A 19,945-nucleotide genomic window follows, 5' to 3' on the forward strand; every position below is an offset into this window, starting at 1 on the left:
TATGGAAAAGAATAATTCTTACTAGACAAGTAGGTAAGCAAATGAGGGTTAAGAAATAATCAAACACTACAAAAGCAATAAAATGACAGGAAATACTTAAAAACCTTTAAATAATAACTCTGAATGTTAATGGTCTCATTTCTCCAATCAAAAGACACAGACTGGTGGCTTGGACTAAAGACAAGACCGAACTATTTGTTGTTATAAGAAATGCACCTTACTTGCAAAGACAAACACAGACTTAAAGTGAAATGATGGAAAATTATTTCCCAAGCAACTGAAGCCCAAAGACATGCAGGAGTAGCTACATTCATATCTGACAAAGCAGACTTCAAACAGAAATAAGTCAGAAAATACAAAGAAGGTCATTTTGGGGACATGGGGTGAGGAAGTGGCTCAAGTGGTAGAGCACTTGCCTAGCAAGTGTGAGGCAAATTCAAACCACAGTACTACAAAAAAGGTAATTTAATATAAATGGAACAATATATCAAGAGGATATAACAATTGTAAACATATACACATCAAACATTGGTGCACCCAATTTCATAAGACAAACACTACTAGACATAAAAGCACTGATAGATTCCAACACAATAATACTAGCTGATTTCAATATCCCACACTCACCAATAGATAGATTATCCAGACCAAAAAAAAAAAATCAACAAAGAAACATTAGAATCAAATGAAACTATTGGTCAAATAAACTTAACAGACATCTACAGAATATTCCACCTAACAGCCACAGAACACACATTCTTCAGACTCCTATGGAAGTTTCTTCATTATGGACCTTATTTTAACACATACAGCAAGTCTTACCAAATACAAGAAAATTGAAGTATCAATGGAATAAAACTAGGAATCAACAGCAAGAGAAACTACATGAAATATAAAAACACAATACACTTTTGAGATTGAACAATATACTTTTGAATGATTGGTGGGTCACTGAAGAAATAAGGGAGAATCAAAAAATTCCTAGAAGCAAATGAAAATGAAAACACAACTTACTAGAACCTTTGGGACACAGCAAAGGAAGTACTAAGAGGAAAGTTTATAGCTATGAGTGTCTACATTAAGAAATCAGAATGATCTTAAATAACCTAATGATACATCTCAAGGTCTTAGAAAAATAAAAATAAGCCAAACCCAAAAGCAGCAGATGGAAAGAAATAAAGTTCAGGGCAGAAATTAATGAAATGGAGACTAAAAGAAGCACAAAAGAATCAGTGAAATAGACTTGGTTCTTTGAAAAGATAAGCAAGATTGACAAACTCAGTCAAACTAACCAAAAGAAAGAAAGAAAAGATCCAAATTAACTAAATTAGACATGAGACAGGTAATATCACAACAAATACCAGTGAAATTCGGAGAATCATTAGGGAATATTTTGAAAATTTATATTCCGATAAACTGGAAAATCTAGAAGAAATGGATAAGTTTCTATACACCAAAGATATACCAAAACTGAACCAAGAGGCTATAAACACAACTTGTCTTTCTGAGTTTGGCTTATTTCACTTAACATGATGATCTCTAGTTCCATGCATTTTTCTGCAAGTGATTCATTCTCTTATGGCTAAATAAAGTGGTGTATACACCACATTGTCTCTATCCATTCATCTGTTGATGGTCATGTGGGCTGATCCTATAACTTGGTTATTATGAATAGTGCTGCAATAAACATGGTGTGCAGGTGTGCCCATTGTATCCTGACTTACATTCCAGTGTGCATATGCCCAGGAGTGGTGTAGCAGGGCCAAATATAATATAGTTCTATTTACAGTTCTTTAGAACATCCATGGATCACATCCATGGATGTTTCTAATGGGTTAAAATGTGATCTATTTTGGAGAAAGTTCCATGAACTTCTTAGAAAAATGTGTATTCTGCTGCTATTGGATGAAATATTCCACAAAAGTCTATTAAGTCTATTTAGTCAATGGTGCAGCTTAATTCTCAGATACCTTTGTTGATTTTTTTGTCTGGATGATCTATTGATGAGAGTGGGGTGTTGATGTTACTATTATTGTGCCTAGATCTATCTGCCCCTTTATGTTCAGTAATGATTTATGAATCATCTATTTTTATTGAGGTGACATATGGGTCTTAAGTGTGCAATTCACTGAATTAATGTAAATATAATTACATGTAATTAGTATGCTAATCAGCAAAAACAATTTCTATCATCTGCAAACATTTTTGGTCTCTTTTCTGGTCAATCCCTACTCTCTACCATCGGCATTAGTATTTTGATTTCTATTCTTATGAGTTTTGCCTGTTCTTGAACTTCAGAAAAATGGAATCATATAGTGTGTGCTCTGTTGTCTCTTTTTCATTTAGCATTGTTTGTGAAATGGGTCCATTTTGATGTGTATCAGTCATCCATTCTATTTTATTATTGACTAGTATTTTATTGATGAATATGCCACAATTTATTTATGCATTCTCCTGTTGATGTACACTTGTTATTTTCAGTTTGGGGCTCTTATGACAGTAATTCTTAAATGAAATTGGGTGCACCAGCATTGGTACATATATATTTAGAATTGTTATGTCTTCTTGACAGACTATTCCCTATTATGTAGTGAACATCTTTGTCTCTTCTATTTTTTAATTAAATCTGCTTTGTTAGATGTGAGTTTACCTACTCTTGGTTGCTTTCAACTTCTTGGTTGGCATATGGCTTTCCATCCTTCCACTTTTAGTCTGTGTCTTTGCCTATGAGGTGTTTCTTACACACAACAAACAGTTGGATTTTTTTTTTAATTCAGCTAGTCTATATCCTTTGATTAGAGAGGTAAGACCATTTTCATTTAGGGTTGTTATTATTGAGAGGTATTTGCTGATTCTTGTGGTTTTGTTGGGATTTTGTTTTGTTTTGTGTACTGTTTCTTCTTTCCTTTCACCCTTGTCTTAGGACTTGGCTGGTTAGCTGAGTTGAATTCTTGCCTAATTCTTATGAGTTCATTTATTCCTCTCATGAAATGTATTCTTTCCTGAGCTCATGTTTGTGACTGTGTTTTGTGTTTTTTTCTTCCTTTAAGTACCTTCTGCAGCACAAATTTAGTGGACATATACTGCTTTGAGACACATTCCCTCCACATCCTATGTTCTACACACCTCCGTATTTAAACATCAGCTTGATGCAAACTTCCACAGCATGTGACTGTGAGGAGTTTGAGCAGCCTCAGTGCTACCCCTCAGTGAGCAAATCACACTGAGCCCCATGGGCTCTTTGCATTTCTCTTTGGAAAAAAAAAAAGACATCAGCACAATTTCAAAGTATTAATTCATTACTATTTTCCTCCTTTATACTATAATTTTGTACTTAGTTTTTTTATGCTGGTACAATATGTAAAATCCAGTAAAACAAAATTTTCAGTCTGCATTTATTTTCTAGCCATTACTATTATTTTTGGATCATTAATAATAATAGTAATCATGTTATTTAGGGAGGAGTGAGAAAAGAATCTGGTCTGAGTAGGCTGCTAGATGGAGGCTGACATGCCAACTTGTGCTTAGCCTTGGGCTCGCTCCCTTTACCCGAAACCTCATATCAACACCATGAGGGGGCTTCTGTAGCCTGTTTTACAGGTGAGGAAACTGAGGCTCAGTAAGTGGGGGTTAATGAATGGAAGATTATATGGCTATTAAGTGGTAGAAGGAACCTCCAAACCCAAGGTCTCCCTGACTCCTTGTCCACATCTGAAATGCCAAGTGAGTGTTGAGATCCTACCATGAAGCACATGCATGTAGACTGGTTGGCTAAAAAGGGCTTCTTGGGTCCCTCAGCTGCTAGGATGGGTGTCCATGAAGGGCACTGAAGAGTGAGAGCCACACGGAATCAAGCAAAGGGACATCTAGCCTAAGCCCTGTCTCTCATTGGGTATATATCCTTAGATGAGCTTTCCTCTCAGGGACCTGGTGTCCCCTCTTTGAGGTTTTTAACTCCAGAAGTTACATTGAAGGAGTTACTAATGAAGTTACTATTATCTTCATTTATAGATGTGGCAGCTGAGAAACAGAGCAGTGACTTGCCTAAGGTCCTATCTTTGTTCTGCTTGGTTCAGTGACTGTCCCCTGAAAATGGTGACTGCGTTCATGACTAGTTCTGACACACAGCCTCCTACCACCACTAGCTTGACATTTCTGGAATGAGGATGCGTCCAGTGTCTGATGTCTGAGAAACGTGCCAGCCAGCAGGTGGAGGGTGAGTTAGGTGTCATCACTGTTCAGTTGTGTGAGTGGCTGTGATCAAGTCCAATGGAATCTTACCAGATTGAATCCCTCATTATCACTTCAAGTGACTTCTAAAGTGATGCTGTTGGAAATAAGACTCCTGAAGACCACCAGGGTCACAAATGGAGGCAGCAAAATGAAGAATTGTCTTGGCAAGGCAAAAGTTTACTTCTGCAGAAGGGTGTGCAGGCACACTGCCACAGCAAGCATGAGGAGCAGGCCATTGGTCCTCCCTTTTATTCCCGATGCAGTGGGTCCCGAGCTTGGGTGCACAATTGGATTGGTTAATGATATACTTGGAATCTGGGGATGGGATAGATAATAAATTGGCACAAAAATGGAGCTCAAGGGGCAAGAACCCAGAACTGCAAGCAGCTAAGGTGACGACACACTTTGATAGAAAAGACTGCTTCCTTCACATTTCTCCACCACCCCCCACCTTTTTATTTTGCGTTCTTTTCTTCAAACTCATTTAACATTATTTGACTCTCTATTTCAGCTGTACTCAACAACAATTGGTCTGATATGGAAGTTTGTTTAGTTAGGGCTGTTTTTATGAGTCTAAGAATTAGTCCCCATATACAGGCTATAACACAACACCCAATTAAAGCCATTGTCCCAAATATAATAACAAGGGACATTAGATTGAGGTCATTTCTCCCTTCCATTTTCCAAACCACTGTTCTAGCCAGTTAGTAAGGGGGTCATTTATCCCGGAGTTCTTAGTTTTTCGACAGGGCTGTCAGGCCTTGGATATGGTCCCATCTGGAGCTGTGTTGTTGGGTATGACTGTACAGCATTTGCCCCCAATCAGGACACATACCCCCACACACACTTTTTCTGCCAGAGTCATGTCTGGAGTCATTTGGCTTTCCCATGTCATCTGACTGGTGGGGCCTAGTTCTGCAATTCCCTTCTGCATCCCTAGTATAGTTGGCAAATCTCTGCTGGTTATAATAAACATAATCCAGTCCACATTTTTATTAATAGTGGGCCACCAGAATAGTGCTGAATCAAATACTGCTGCTATCAGTTCCTTGCTTTGAATTTATCAGGGACTCCTCCTGAGACCCCAATGGCACCTATGTAGACATGGGAGTCAAACGACCCTCCAGGGAAAACAAGATCTCATTTCTGTCTTTCCTTCATTAGGGAAGGTTTGGGTTTATGAAATGCCAGGGTGAAGGGGACAGCCAATTGGACTAGTGTGCAAGTCCCACTCCATTTGACCAGAACAGTTTCAAGTAAAAGTCCACTGCAATACCACCAGACATCTGCCCTGGTGACAGAGCAGACTTATTGCTCATCTCTCCAAAGGATCGACCTTCAAAGGAAACTGCACCCAGATGCATTTCCCAGAAACTCTAGCCCTTCCTCCCACCTAGAGAGGCAAGAGGTAAAGTTAGAGCTTTGGGATGGAGTCTGATCAGCCAAGGCGGCTTTAGCCTCTCCATGGTCATTAATCTCAGAAAACAGCAGGGACAAGGTCCTGCAATATCCATTGCCCCAGGCTGTCCTTTCTTGGAAGAGGGCAATCATGCATGCTATACCAGCAGGGTCAGTGGTCCATCCCAGAAGAAAAGAAACATCTTGGGGTTTCAGTCTTCCTGTCACACATGTGTAGCATTTGCTTTTGTTTAAAGTGTGTACAGAATATTTAATCAATTCCAGCCAGGCCTTTGTTTCGCCCTAACCAGTTTTAATAGCTGTAGTCCATCTTAGATCTTTGACTTCTACTACAGTTATCCCAGCCTGATGACAGAGCTGGGGGATAGTGTTAGGGACAGGGAATTAGAGAGTGCTGTGGTAGCAGGTTCTTTGAGCAATTCTAAGAGAAATGAACCTATAGGATCAGTATTACCAATAAGATTAGCTCCTAATCCATAGCACCTTAAGACAGATGGCCCTGTGGTCATAGAATGGGGATAATTTATGATCAGCCTAAGGGGGTTGCATTGGAGGGGCTGACAACTGGGATAGGGAATAACTTTCTTAAGATGGATTTTGTCCTTTAATTCCTTACCCCATTTTTACTTGCCCCATGTCATCCCATAGTATGGTGAGATATATGCCCCAGGTGTAGTTGTCCATCCTATCATGTCCCATGCATCACATCCCATGGACTACAACCACCTTCATAACTACTTTTTGAGTTAAAGGGGGGGGGTCTGCACACATATATGTATGATCTCAGCCCTCGTGTAGATATAACACTGATTCTCAAGATCCCCACAGGGCATTACAACGCATGCATTAAATTCAATAGCTAGAGGAGAGGTCTGAGTGATACTGATAGTTTCCCAAATGGAAAAGGAATAACACCCTATTATAGTCTCTTTAAGGTTACTTTTGCATCGCCAGGACTTGAAGTCATGGTCCATTGTTTCTCCTTGGGAGCTCGTTTTATTCGGATATAGCAGGTCCATCCCTTCTCAGCAGTATGTACTGCTGCCTTGGTAGTGAGTAACACCTGATAAAGTCCCTCCCAGGATGGCTCGAGTTTTTCTCCACTCCAAGTCTGGATCAGGATGTAATCTCCCGGTGCAAATGCACTGGAAATTTGAGCAGTGCAGTCTGGGCCAGCAGTCCCTGTTGCCTAAGGGATGATAAAGCTGAAGAGAGACCAAGCAAATAATTTTACTGACTCACAAACAACGGTTATGTTGCAAAAAGTTACAGTATTAGTCTTACAATCAAATATAAACATCCACCTTTATTGTAAGCAAATGATGTTTCTTGAGCTATGGATCTTTTAAATACTTTTTCTTATAGCGGGGATAAACTTACAGGCTTTTAGAGGGAAGAGGAATGCCTCCACAGCCTTGAGTGCTTTTTACCCTAAAATAACTTACATTTGCTTCCCCAGAGGAAGCAATAGGCTGGACTGCTTTTTTCTTTTTGAATATTATGTCCTGCCTTTTAGTTTTAAAGGATTATCTAAATTTAAGATTATTAGGGCTAGTAATTTAAATTTTTAGCTTTAGAGTAAGATTTAGCAAAGCTTTTAGAACTCTTACAAATGTAGGGAGACAGTGTTAGTGCCCCCAAATAGAATTTTTTTTAATGTTCAAATGTTGGTCACTTTAAACTTTTATAACTTTAACCCCATAAACCTTTCTAAAGCATTTAAATGAAATTTAGACATATATCCCACACATTTTTAGCATGACAAATTTATTAAAATCACTGAAGAGACAGTTAGAACTCAGTTTCCTAAAGAGTCAAAACCCTGATGATCTCCACAAGCAATATTTTGACTTTAGGAAATCCCTTAGATAACTCTTAAATTACAGTCAACTTAATTACACACATAAACTTTTATAAACTCCATCTATCATACACTTTCAAGACTTACTCAGGACCTTCATATGGCATTCTGAACCTGCTGATGGTTTGTCCTCATCCCTTTTTATTTGGAATAATCTTTAGGACAAACCTTGCTTTACAAAATTTTTTCTCATCCAAAAACACTTTATCCCTTCAACTATTCCCCAAACACAGACTCAATACCTTTTTATATCCTTTCTACTTGCTGACTTTGTAACTTGTATTTGAAAATAACTTTTATAAGAATTTTTATTTTACATAAAATTGTCTTTTCAATTAGCTCTATTTTTACTATATAGATCCATGATGATAGTCAATTTTAAACTGTTTGTCTATACAAGTAACTTAAAGACACATCCAATTATGAAAGAGAATTAAATGTAAGACGGGATGAAACAGATCAATATTACTGTCCATAAAATAATGCCTGCATTTTAGTTAGACCTGGTTGAAATAAAATCTTGAAAACCTGGTTTTTCTAAAAAGTAGCAGAAGAGGTGTGGGAGAGAAGAGAACAGAATCAGCAATTCCTTTATATTAACTCTATAATAAGAATCATTTTAAAGTTGTTTAAACACATGCATATGCAAACAAAGTTTTAAATTAGGCATGCCATAAATGTCAATTTAAGGACACATAGAAAACCTGGAATTCCAGAACAATCATAAATGCAAGACTAATAGACATACACACAAAGACAAATAGAGTGGACTCAAAGTAAAACCTTTTAAACCATGTGTAAGTTAGAATTTTCCTAGGATAGCAACAAGATAGGTCTTTAATTTTTACACAAATCACAACAAATCTCTTTAAACTTCCTGTTTTAATATGTATCATCCCTTCCCTGCTAAAGACCACATAGAATCCAAATTTCCCCATTAGACAAACTGCAGAAACTCAAAATCAGTTTAAAAGTAACACAAATGGCTCAAAATGCCAAAGTTGCAATTGGAGTCTTTTAAGGCCCAATTTTGAGGCATCTTAATGTTAGGTTTGGTCATGTATTAATTTTTTAATCTCTCCTTTTAAAAATTTTGCACATTTAGTAGTACCATTAGTGCAGTAAGCAGTGCTCATAAAATCCTAAGGGAGAATCTCCAGGACTGCATTTTCTCCTATGCTATCTCAATTTGTGCTTGGAGAAGAAAGACAGAAAGAAGAAAAGATAGAAATGGAGTCATGCATATCTGCATCTGTTCCCTTTATTTGGAACAATTAATCTATACCCTTAAGGATGAATGTCTCTTTACACCTTAACAAGCATGATTAATTAAACCTGCGATGATTTTTATGGACGTGTCACTTTTTAATAATTGCACCTCCTGGTCCTTATTGCTGGGTCCTGGACTTCCCCATCCTCTAGGGGTCCCCTTACTAGGCACATTGAGACACACAACTAGAATCAATGAGTGGGGGTCTTAACTTAAAGTGGCTGCTTTTAAGACTTCAGATTTAACCCTAGAGGGTGCTTTTAAAATAACCTCCAATAACAGTTTAACTCGTACTACAGCAACTTTGTTATTAGTCAAACCTTTTAAAGAAAATTTAGGGAGCCTGTTTTGGGTGGAAAGCTGGCCATCCTATTAGATCCTCCTCCAGAAAAAGGATACAGGATGCATGAGTTCAGCCTCTTAATTTACACCAAAAATTAGTTTTTCAAATCAGAATCTGCATGTCAGGCAAGGAAAAAGGGGATTACATCTCCAATGAAACTGGTGATATCTTAGTAAGCATTGAAAAGGTAGAACGAATTAGCCTGTCGAGTTAATTTCAGCAAAGGAGCCCTTTATAATCATAAGGGGAAAAAAAAACCCAAATGTCTTTTGAATCCATAACAGAACCCAAGAAGGGGCTGTCTTGTTGTCTTTTAATGTACCAACCTGGAATACTAAGGTCCCAACTTTAAAACATGGCCATTTGTAGGAGAGAAAGAAAAGCTTAGACAGGAAATTGAAATTCTCTCTGGTCCCTCCAGCCTGTGTGTATATGAGGCCAAGAGCATGGGTCCATAACCCTGGCTGCATGGTGTCTTGGCCAAGAATATGAACTGGCCAGCCCATGGTTGCCACTTGCAGCAACCCGGACATGACCTGTCCCCTCTATTGTCTGTGATAGGACAAGTATCCCATCTTGAAAGCAAGATTTAGTGGGGTTAATTGTTAGTAGAGTTTAGACAGATTGAGAGATTTAGAATTAGGTGGAAAACAATCCAGGAGAGAAGCAGCTCCAACCCTCAGCCACATGCCATTTAGATTAGTTTCACCTTCCTTAGAGCTCCTCTACCTGGTTGATGAGAATGCCTGGCAAATGTTCAACCTCCCTAATTTCCTGGAGGTGTCTCACACACTACCCCCCACACACTTAGTCCATTTCCATCTGATTCCCTTGTGAGATGATATCCAGTGGGTGACAGTACTCGGCAATAAGCAGGTCAGTATGAGTCCCTGACTAGGTCCAAATAGACTGCCAATAAGCCTTATGTAGTCGCCTGGATATTTATGGAACTGCAGATTGGGACTCCACACTTGCCCTGTGTCTCAGAGCTGTTTTATTCACTCTCACACAACCTCTGAGATCCTCCCCACCAAGGAATACTTTGCCAATTGGTAGTGTTTCTTACGTGACCTGTGAACAGAATTGCTTGGTCTCTACAGTGCTTGCTAAAGCCCCTTTTCCCTGCGTTGCCAAGATAACTCAGGCCTGGAATGGATTTCCAGTCCAAGAGCAGGTCGCCCAATGCCCCAAGGAAACCGCAACGAGGTGGAGGGGCGCATCTCCCTTGGAGGAAGAGGCTCCCAAGCAACTCTCCCAGATGGGATTTCCCAGACGAATGCCCAAATTGCTAGAAATGAGACCCTGAAGACCACTGGGGTCACAGTTAAAGAAAAAGAAGGGGAGAATTGTCTCAGCAAGGCAAGACTTACTTCTGCAGAAGGATACACAAGTGCACTGGCACAGCTGGCATGAGGAGCAGGCAACCGGTCCTCCTTTTTATTCCTGATGCAGTGTGTTCTGCCCCTTTACTTGGATTGGTCAACCTCAGGTGCATAATCTGCTCACAAATGGCTAATGTTACACTTGGAATCTGGGGGAGAGGGAGGTAGGCAGTAATTTTGGTGTGAAAATGGAGTTCAGTGAACAAGAACCTGGAACTGCAAGCAGCTAAGATGGTGACACATTTTGATAGAAAAGACTGCTTCCCTCACAATGCCAAAAGGAAAAAAGATTACTGTGTGCAGAACACTGATTATCACCACCAGGTAATGCAATTAGAAGTAAAAATTGCCAAATAAGTGTTTAGACTGTAGATGTGAAGAACCTTGATCAGATTACCAAAATGCAATTTTATACACAAAAGCAAGCTATTGTCAGTTTGTTAAAGGATGCATATATATTTTAAATAAAAACACTATCAAATATCAAATTGACTCAATATTTTTCTTTAAAAATTGACTTGGTGGCACAGAACCAAGGAAACCCAACAAAGCAGCAGTCTTCTGGCTGTGACTAGTAGCCCAGTTGGAACTGGCTCAGAGCAAGGCACCTGAGTGGCTCCAGCACTGCAAAACCCAAGGGCTAAGGGGGTCTGATGCTCGCAGATAGGATTGGTTGAACTACAGCATCACCTAGAGTTTTCTCTCCATCGCAGGCAGCAAGGGCTCCATTCTCCATGAAGGCGGGATGATGACCAGTAACCCTAGCCTCAACTACCCTCAGGGTTGAAGCTTCCAGATTTCTCCAAGTAGAAGGACAGTCTCAAGCTTGATGACATTGGCTGGAATTGGGTCACAAGACTCCAAACCTCCTCCCAGTTTGGGGAATAGAATGCAGGTTTTGCTGGCCTTCCTTCCCCTCTGATTCTCCTTTGGAGTCAGAGGCAAAGGAAGGGAAGCTTCCCCAAACGAAAATGGGGGCAGCTACCATAAGAGCAAATGGGTGCTGGGTGACCCCAAACAGCTATCTATGGAAGAGTAACATGTAAGTATATTACATTAATATACAATAATAATAGATCCAGAAGGTGACTTCTGGATCCCCCACCGCCAAGAGAAGAACAGTGTTCTTGTTAGATCATCTGTCAGAGCAGGAAAAGCCCATGGTGTGGTAGGAACAGGAAGCCAGAGGCTATGGGGTGGGGCATAGGATCCCCACCAAATCCAGAGCACAGGATCTGGAACCTGAGTTCAAATCTTTTTCAATATTTACCTCGGGCGTTTTACTTTATACTTTCCACGCCCCAATATCTTCACCTGTAAAATGGGGCTGACAATGGGCCTAAGGTAAGGATTCTGGGACAACCCCTCAAAAGCATTTAATTTGGATCCTGGCAAACTAGTGCTCAAAAATGCTGGTGTCGTCTTGCTGTTGTTCCCCATTGCCCCACCCCAGGAGTAGGTACTTGGCCTCAGCCACTGCCCAGCCATTGTTCCCGCTTTCCGGTGTGCCCACTTCGGTGTGGTGAGCACTGCACTGTGGGTCCTGACACTGAGCCCCACTCTCATGTTCCCTCGCTGGAAAAAGAGAAAACAATGGAGGAACTCACCCAGCAGACCTGCCTTGGGGTTACATGAGATGAAGCAATCTGTCCTGCTGCCATGTCTCCATCAGTGCAGGCTTTTAATAGGGCCCTTCCAGCCAGGGTGAGGGACAGCTCATCCTAGTGGTCCTAGTGGACCTAGTGGTCCTAGTCTGCCTGAGCATACTTCTCAGACCATGCTACTTCTCCCCCCCTCCATTGCCCTCCTACACCAGGCCAAAAGGTGAAAGGCCTGGGCAGCTTTCACCAGGCTGGTAGCCAAAGACACCCCGATTTGGAGGCCTTGGCCCCAGGTTCTGCTGTGTGTGGCCTGGGGCGAGGTCCTGCCAGCGTCCAGCCCATTTCCCTTCTCTACAGCCTGGAGGAAGGCAGCTGCTGCTTGGGAATGATGGGCAGGCAGTCAGGTAGGATCAGTCTGGTTCAGGTCCTAAGCGCACCTGGGAAAGGGTGGCTGAGATTGCTCCTTGCCTACCCAATATCCATATCCCCCTTTCCTTGGTGAAAAAAACCCCAATATTATCTAGCAATCAGCCCAGCCAACAGACTTCATTTCCCAGCCTCCCATGCAGTTCTACGTAGCCTGATTAAATTGTTACCACCCAAAGCAGAAGCCCACCTAGGACGTCTTGGTGGGCTTCCTCAGCTACATGGGTTGGGAGCCAGGCTCTTTTGCCCAGTTTTCAGCCAAAGCCTGGCTTTACCACTCTTGGCTGTGTGACCCTGGGTAAAATCTCTGAATCCAGGGGCTGCTATGAATAACAGATGAGATCAGCTTAGGCCCCCTGCCCAGCAGAGTATCCAGTACGCAGGACCTTGATACATGGTGTTCCTTCCATCGTTATCCCACGGGACAGGTGCAGCTGCAGTAACATCAGCCTAGGTTGTGCTGCACCATCCAGATCATACACAGAAGGTCAGAGTACACAGAGCTCCTTCTTTGCCTGTCAACTATTTCTCCCCTCTTGTGGGAAGAGCACCTCCACTTTCACTTGAACCAGAAAATTGGTGTTTCTGTCATTTTCAGCCATGAGGAAGTAGGAAACTAACATCTATTGAATGCCAGCTGTGCCCTAGGCACTTTACTTGACTAGTTCATCTAATCCCAATGGCAAACCTGTAAAGCAGGTACATGTGGACACAGTTACAGAGGTTTAGCAACTTGTAGCCCACAGAGCTGTGATTCATAGCTGATACCCCAATCAAACCTTTTTCTTTTTAAAATCTTTAAGTTTACAACTGCTGCAGCCAGTTTTCTAGGAGGGGCACTTACTTCAATCCTATTTATTGAGAGCCTACCATGTGCCAGGCACAGCTACATCCTAGGATAAGAAGCCCAGAGAATACCTTGCTACCATGGAGTGCCCATTCTATATGTTACAGGAATGTCACCTCAGGGCCTACTCCTGTAGCATAAGGATGAGACGATCCTGAGCAGCCTTTGGGCTTGGAGGCAGGGGGTCAGTGGCTGATTACTCAGGTCAGCATGGGTGCTGTTAGGGAGTTCCTGAATGGATGCTGAATGTTGGTCACCTGTTTGACCTGTTCATATTGTGCTCATGCAAATCTGTAACAAAGCAGGAACCTACCCTGGTCAGAGCTCAGGTTCCACTGTTGATTTTGAAAAGAGCCATTGTTATAGATCTAACCACCAGGCCTCCAGGAAGTGAGGGTCTCACCAGCAGCCAGTGAGGTGATGATTCTCAAAGAATGCACCAGTAACATCTGCCTAAATCAGAGGTGAGAGGCCACATGGAGAGGGATGTCACCATTCTTGTCACTCATTTCCTGTGTGGCGTGTTGGCTATAGACTCCTCACAGGCAGGCAGTGTCTTCTCCGTGGGACTAAGTACAGGATCTGCTGCCCAAGACTAGTGTGCCTCTGCCCAGGCTCGTCATGGGCACTGTGAGTGGGTTTGCCTGGCTGGGAACAGCCCTGATCCTCACTCCACCCTGAGTGGGTACGCTGCGTCACTCCTCATGGGACTTTCCAGGACACAGGTCCAGGTCCCTTCCCAGGTACCAAGTGTGATAAGAACCCTCCACCCAAACCTGACAGGAATTTCCTCTCTTTTGTTTAACTTAACTTTCACATGATCACTAATTGGGCAAGTAACACAGGTAAAATATTCAAAATTTAAAAGGCATTAAAATGTGCTACAAATAGAAAATCTCCTCCCACTCCAATACACAGCTCTTTAGTTCCTCTTTCAGGAGACGACCAATCAATTCTCCTTTTTTTTTTTTTTTTGCAGTACTGGGGCTTGAACTCTGGGCCTACACCTTGAACCACTCCATCAGCCCCTTTTAGTGTTAGGTATTTTTGAGATAGGGTCTCTCAAACTACTTGCCCAGGGCTGGCTTCGAGCCGCAAACCTCCTGACATCTGCCTCCTGAGTAGCTAGGATTACAGGGATGAGCCACTGGGCCCGGCTCAATATTCCTTTTTTAAAAAAATTATTTTGCTCCTTACTTACAAAAACTTTAAGCAGAAACAAAAAAACAAAAAATCAAAGCAAAAACTTCAAAAAAGAAAAATATTATCATCATGGAACACACACAAAAGTACAAACTGAAAAGCTCATGGTGCTGGAGATACAGCTCAGCAATACAGCCCTTGTCTTGCACATGGGAGGCCCTGGGCTTGATCCCCAGCACCGGAGGAGGGAGTCAGGCAGGCTCATTCTTAGTTCCCCAATCCAGAGCCCCTCGTATGCCACTTGAGCATATACCCTCCTGAACTATCTGTACTACATCTCTACTCCTCTGAAAATAAAACACGAGAGCAGAGCTGCAATACTGACTTACATTATCTCACCAGCATCTCAGGAAAATTTCCTCACAGCTCCTTGCTTTAAATAACTTTAAAAGGCTGTGATCGTCCATCAGTGATGACTTATTTAGCCAGACTGCAGTGGTGGACATTCAGGATTTGCAGATTATCTCTATTAGGTAACAGGCCCTGAGCTCTACTGTAACAGAATACCACGTATGTAAATGCCACAAAGAAACCCGTTGTACAACTAATATATGCCAATAGAAATGTTATGATCCAGATCACTTACCTAAAGGCCTTCCAGGCAACTGCCTTTCCCACATCAGGACTAGGCCTTCAGTCCAACTTCAGACTACCTCAAGAGGCCAAGCAGCCTAGGTTCCAACCCATCTGAACAGCACTTACACTCATCAGCTGTGTGCGTCCTAACCCCACCTCAGAACCTAGACTAAGGCAAAGGCCTCCTGTGGGCCTGGCCACTGCCTTTTTACCCAGTCACAAGGCCTGACCTGGGCCTATCCCAGTCCAAGGTGAGTCAGCTGAACAAGGGATAGGTACCACCCTTCCTAGAGCAAGAACCCAGCTGGGATAAGAGCCTCTACCCTCTTCCAGGTAGGGACACAGACGCTCAGCAGCAGCTAGAGGACAAAGCAGCACCTGGCCTGCAGGTAAGACAGGGCTGTATTTGGTGGAATAGGGTGAGGGAAATCTCCCATCTCATCTCCTTCCCTCCCTGTTTCTACCCTTCTGGGGCTTCCTATGGGACCGCTTCACTTCTGCTTTCAACATGCTTCACTCTGGGAACAAAGTGTGAACTGGGGTTTCCTCTTTTGACCCCAGACCCACACCAGGTTTGAGTGATTTTCTCCACTGTTCCCCACTTGTACTCTGGCCTCTAGTCTGTTCCCCAAACATCAGCCAGGAGCCTGTTCAAAGGAAAGCCAGATCATGGTACTCACTCTGCTTCTCATCATTAAGGCCCAAGAGGTGGCAACCATATTTGCTCCCTAAAGAGAACCCTTGGTGGCACAGCCCTAGCTGAACCACAGGCTGCAGATAGCCAAAGGGCCTGTTTTCGCAAACAGCAGAGAGCCTGGGCCTCCATTTGTCGCTTTTTTCTGTCTGAAGCTGTTTCTATCAACAACCCCTTGCCAGAACAAGGAGAACCTGGTGGGGAAGCAGACCAGTGGTTTCACCTCTCTAAGAACCAGTGTCCTAGTCTGGATGCTGGAAATTAAATGGAGTAGTCAGTACCTACCCTCTACACAGCAGGGGCTCTGGACAGGGGCTTAGAGTGAGCCTGCTGCAAGTGGGCTGTTCTGGCTAGCAACTACTCCATCAGCACTTCACACCTGGGCTCCTGCTTCCACCTGTGCCCCCTCTCCAAACACCAGCCAGGGGGACCTGATAAATGAGAGGACCGTGATCTCACTCTGCTGTTCAGCATTTCCCAGTGGCTCCCACCTCACTCGAGGAAAAGCCAAAGTCCTCGCCAAGACCTACAGGCCCTGGTGCCTCTTGCCTCTTTTCCAGGCTCCTCTCCCACTGCTCTCCTCTGAACAGCTGATTCAGTCTCAATGGTCAGATGTTACTTTCCTAACCACAGCAGGGACTCCCACCTCAGGGCCTGTGTAGTGGCTGTGCTCTCAGCTGGCCCAGAATGCTCTTCCCTACCTACTCCTTTAGGCCTTTGCTCAAATGCCCTCCATCCCCGCTGTGAGGCTCTTTCAGGGCTTCTGCCACTCATCTTGCTTCATTTTCCTCCCCAGCACATCACACCACCTAATGTAGCCTACAAAGTCGTGGAGCTTTTAAATTCAGTTCCTCACTGAAAAGTACCTTCCTCAAGGACTGATTCTAGGTGTCAGTAACTTAGGGGCACTCAGTAAACATGTGCTGAATGAACAACTATTATTGAACGCCTATGATGTGCTAAATATTTTCCATACGTCTTTTTAAAAGCTTCTAATACCCAGATAACTCTGAGATGCAAATATTACCTATATTAAAAAACAAATGACATTGCCTTGCTCTGCTTTCACAGGCCAGCCTGAACAGTCCAGCCTCCCACCTGCCTCCCTTGAGCCTTTGTTCTGAACATCTGCATTCCTTGAAATCCACAGCTTTTCCCTAGCAGGCAGTACAGCCCTGAGAGGAGGAGGGGGTATACCGGTGGCCTAGCAACAGCCTCTTCCTTTCCACTCAGCAGATCCCTGGGCTAATTTGGCCTTCAAGGAGCTGTTCCCCTGCTGTGCTAACCCACGCTCCCCCTCCCACAGATGAGTTGTCCACAGGACAAGTGGGAGTCCCAGAGTTTTGCTCTTTAGAACAAAGTGTTCTCATTCTAAGTTCAAAGATGGGGGCTGAAGACCCTTTTCAGCCCTGCTCATCTCCCAGGACCTGACTGCTGGTTTGTTGTGGGTGTTGCTATTGATTATCATATCAAGTACTATGGAAGGTAAGGGATTGAGAGCTGGAGAGCTGGAAAGCACTGCAGGAGAGGAAAATTCCTCTTGGAGAGGGGTAGATGGCTTCTTTTCCTTTCAGAGGTGCCAATTAATTGCAGGAAGCCATTAGCATAGAACTGAGCAAACTCTTCCACTGTCACATTGTAGGAGCCATGCAGACTTTCCATCTACCTGTTTTCGACTCCCTTTCTAGGCCCAGGGTTATTCTTCAAAGAACTTGTTACTAACTGGTTATAAACACAGATGAAAATGGGAAGACTGTTTATCTAGGTTTCAGGCTTTCTCTTCCCTGTCTGTTTTTCCACTCCTTTAAGAAGCAGTAACTGGATGCCTGCTGTGTGTTGGGCACTGTGCTCAGCACAGGGGATTCATGAGTGACATTCCCTGACCAGTGACAGGCAAACAAATATAGCAGAGTAGAATTCCAACCCAGGAAATTCGGAAAGCCTGGCTCACAGTCAGTGTTTAATAAGCATTTCAGGAATGAATGAAGAGAAATATAAAATATGCTCTGCTCTAGAAAAAGGAGGCTTGCCATCCTTGGGGCTATGTGTCAGTGTGGGACTTAGGGAAAGGCTTGGAACTGGAGTTCACCAGATGAACCAGGAGAGAGAAGGTATGAATGGCATTCCAGACAGAGGAGCACTTGGTAAAGCTCAGAGGCATGAGCTAAGCAGGTTGAGTTTTAGGACAATCAAGTAGTTTGGAATGAATGAGATGCAGTGACTAGGTGAGGTGAGATGGGAGACATCAAGGAGTCAGTCATGAAAACCATAATGCACTTGAAGGATGACATTCATCCTGAGAAGAGCTAGATATGGTATTAAGAGGAGAGAAAGGCAGGAACTGAGGATAGCTCCCAGATTTCTGGTTCAGCCCCTGTGTGGGTTTGGTGGGGCTGCAGTGGAGGAAAGCACAGCTGGGGAAAGGTTCAGGGGGATAATCTTCAGGAAGTAACAAATATCCAGAAAGCGGCTTAACTCTCAGGCAGGGGCCTCCCTAAGGCTGGAATAGCACCTTCACTCCAATGAGCTTGAACTTCCCATCGTTCATAGCCACATCAGGGTCTTCTCCTTTTCTCCAGAAGCCTTTCCTGGTTTCCCTGTCCTTTTTCTTGCACCCCGCAGACCCAAATGCCTGAGTCACTTATCACGGTGGGAAGTGACCTGCCCAGCCAAGCGTAAGTCCCCTTCCTGGGCAGCAGGAGCTCAATCAATCACTGGTGGGTGGTGCCGGAGAAGAATCGGCGTGGGATGGGAGGGGCATTTTCAGCTCAGCAAGGGGTCAAGAGTCAGGGCCAAGCCAGAACTCTGGGTGAGAGAGGGTGGAAGAGAGTAACATAACAACCGCTAGTAAACACTCACGGACTTAAGGGCGTTGCTGAAACCAATTGGGGGAGGGGGTGCCCTTTTCAGTACCAGAACCCTTTCCGCCCACTACTGCCTTATACATATCTTATCCATCCGGAGGGGGAGGCTCAAACGCAATCCACGCCTTCGCAGTCAAGTGGCTCTCAGAGGCCTGGGGTGTGTGGGAGCGAGAGGGCACAAGCCCACTTTAAAACTCCCCGGACAAGTTCAGCCTCCACCCCGGAAGAGAGGGCCGCAGAGCCGGACCTAACCTTCCCATCATTACTCTGCTGCTTTACCTGACCTCTCTTTGTGGGTACGGACACCTGTAGAAAGCTTGAGGCTGGGTGCACTCCAGTAACTACCTAGCCAACTACCCACGCGGCAAGGACGCCGCGATCGTCTGCTCGGCTGTCGCGAGGACTCGTGGGAGCCGCCCTCACCGCGCAAGCCTGGCTGTGCAGAGAGCGCATGCGCACTAGTCACCAGCGCGTCCTAGGGGGGGCCTGCGCAGGCGCCGTAGCCCACAGCAAGCGGAAGACGTCGCTTCCGGCCGGGTTTGGGGTCGTGGTTTCCGTTTGGGGATTGCTGGATGGTTGTGACAGATGAGCCGTCTGAGGCTGGGTATGGAGGACTGGTCTGAGTGACCGTTGCGCTTCTCTCCGGTGCCCCAGCACATGGGGGTTGAGCCTAGTTGCTAAAAGCGGGCAGTTGAGGCGAAGGGAAGGGGCGAGTTCGTCCTGGTGTACAACCCACGCCGTGGCTCCTCCTGGTTAAAAAAAAAAAAAATCAGAGCCAGGCGCGGCGGTGAACCCTGTTGTCTCTGCACTCGGGAGGCGGAGGCAGGAGGATCAAGAGTTTGAGGCTATCCTGGGGTACATAGCGAGACTCCGTCTCAAAAACAAAACAAAAAATGAGTAGTGTGCCTTGTCCGTAAAGGAGAAGTGACAGAAATGACAGCAGCTTATAATAACAATATGCATTGCCTTTTGTAAAAAAACAAACAAACAAAAAACCCTCGGATTAAACCCCATGATGCTTGTAACTGCTTAGGAATTTAGACTTAATAAGACAGTAATTCAACTGAACTTTGACCTTGAGTCAAAGGCTAAGTATATTTGTCTCCCAGCTTGTAGTCACTGTGACAGCTACAAATGCCAGCAGACATGGGCGTACTGTTCTGGTGACTCACCTGTGGTAAGCAAGTCCATAGTGATTTTCCAAAATGGTGAAGAAAACAAAGTAT

General features: G+C 43.7%; 1 protein-coding gene and 1 long non-coding RNA gene across 4 annotated transcripts in view; one reads left to right on the forward strand and one right to left on the reverse strand.

Annotated features, from left to right (window-relative positions):
• The window catches only part of LOC141423387 (uncharacterized), a 20,438-nt gene continuing 493 nt past the window's right edge, over nt 1–19,945 (reverse strand). The window contains exons 2-4 of one of the 2 annotated variants that reach the window (XR_012448203.1): nt 13,696–19,468; nt 10,497–10,657; nt 1–6,857 (exon numbers count right to left, since the gene is read on the reverse strand). This is a non-coding gene — a long non-coding RNA (uncharacterized lncRNA). The remainder of the gene's footprint in view (nt 6,858–10,496; nt 10,658–13,695; nt 19,469–19,945) is intronic. The other variant, XR_012448202.1, reaches the window with a different exon arrangement.
• Sdcbp2 (syndecan binding protein 2) overlaps nt 15,474–19,945 on the forward strand; it is an 18,644-nt gene continuing 14,172 nt past the window's right edge. Inside the window, exon 1 of one of the 2 annotated variants that reach the window (XM_074074483.1) lies at nt 15,474–15,550. Coding sequence is in view for 1 of the 2 variants with exons in the window: in XM_020176252.2 (XP_020031841.2) it covers nt 19,292–19,323 (32 nt within the window). In the remaining variant the exon portion in view is untranslated. Of the gene's footprint in view, nt 15,551–19,156; nt 19,324–19,945 lie in introns of those variants that run through there. The other variant, XM_020176252.2, reaches the window with a different exon arrangement.

The sequence above is a fragment of the Castor canadensis genome, chromosome 5 (assembly GCF_047511655.1).
Source record: "Castor canadensis chromosome 5, mCasCan1.hap1v2, whole genome shotgun sequence".
In the NCBI taxonomy this organism is placed as follows: Eukaryota; Metazoa; Chordata; class Mammalia; order Rodentia; family Castoridae; genus Castor; species Castor canadensis.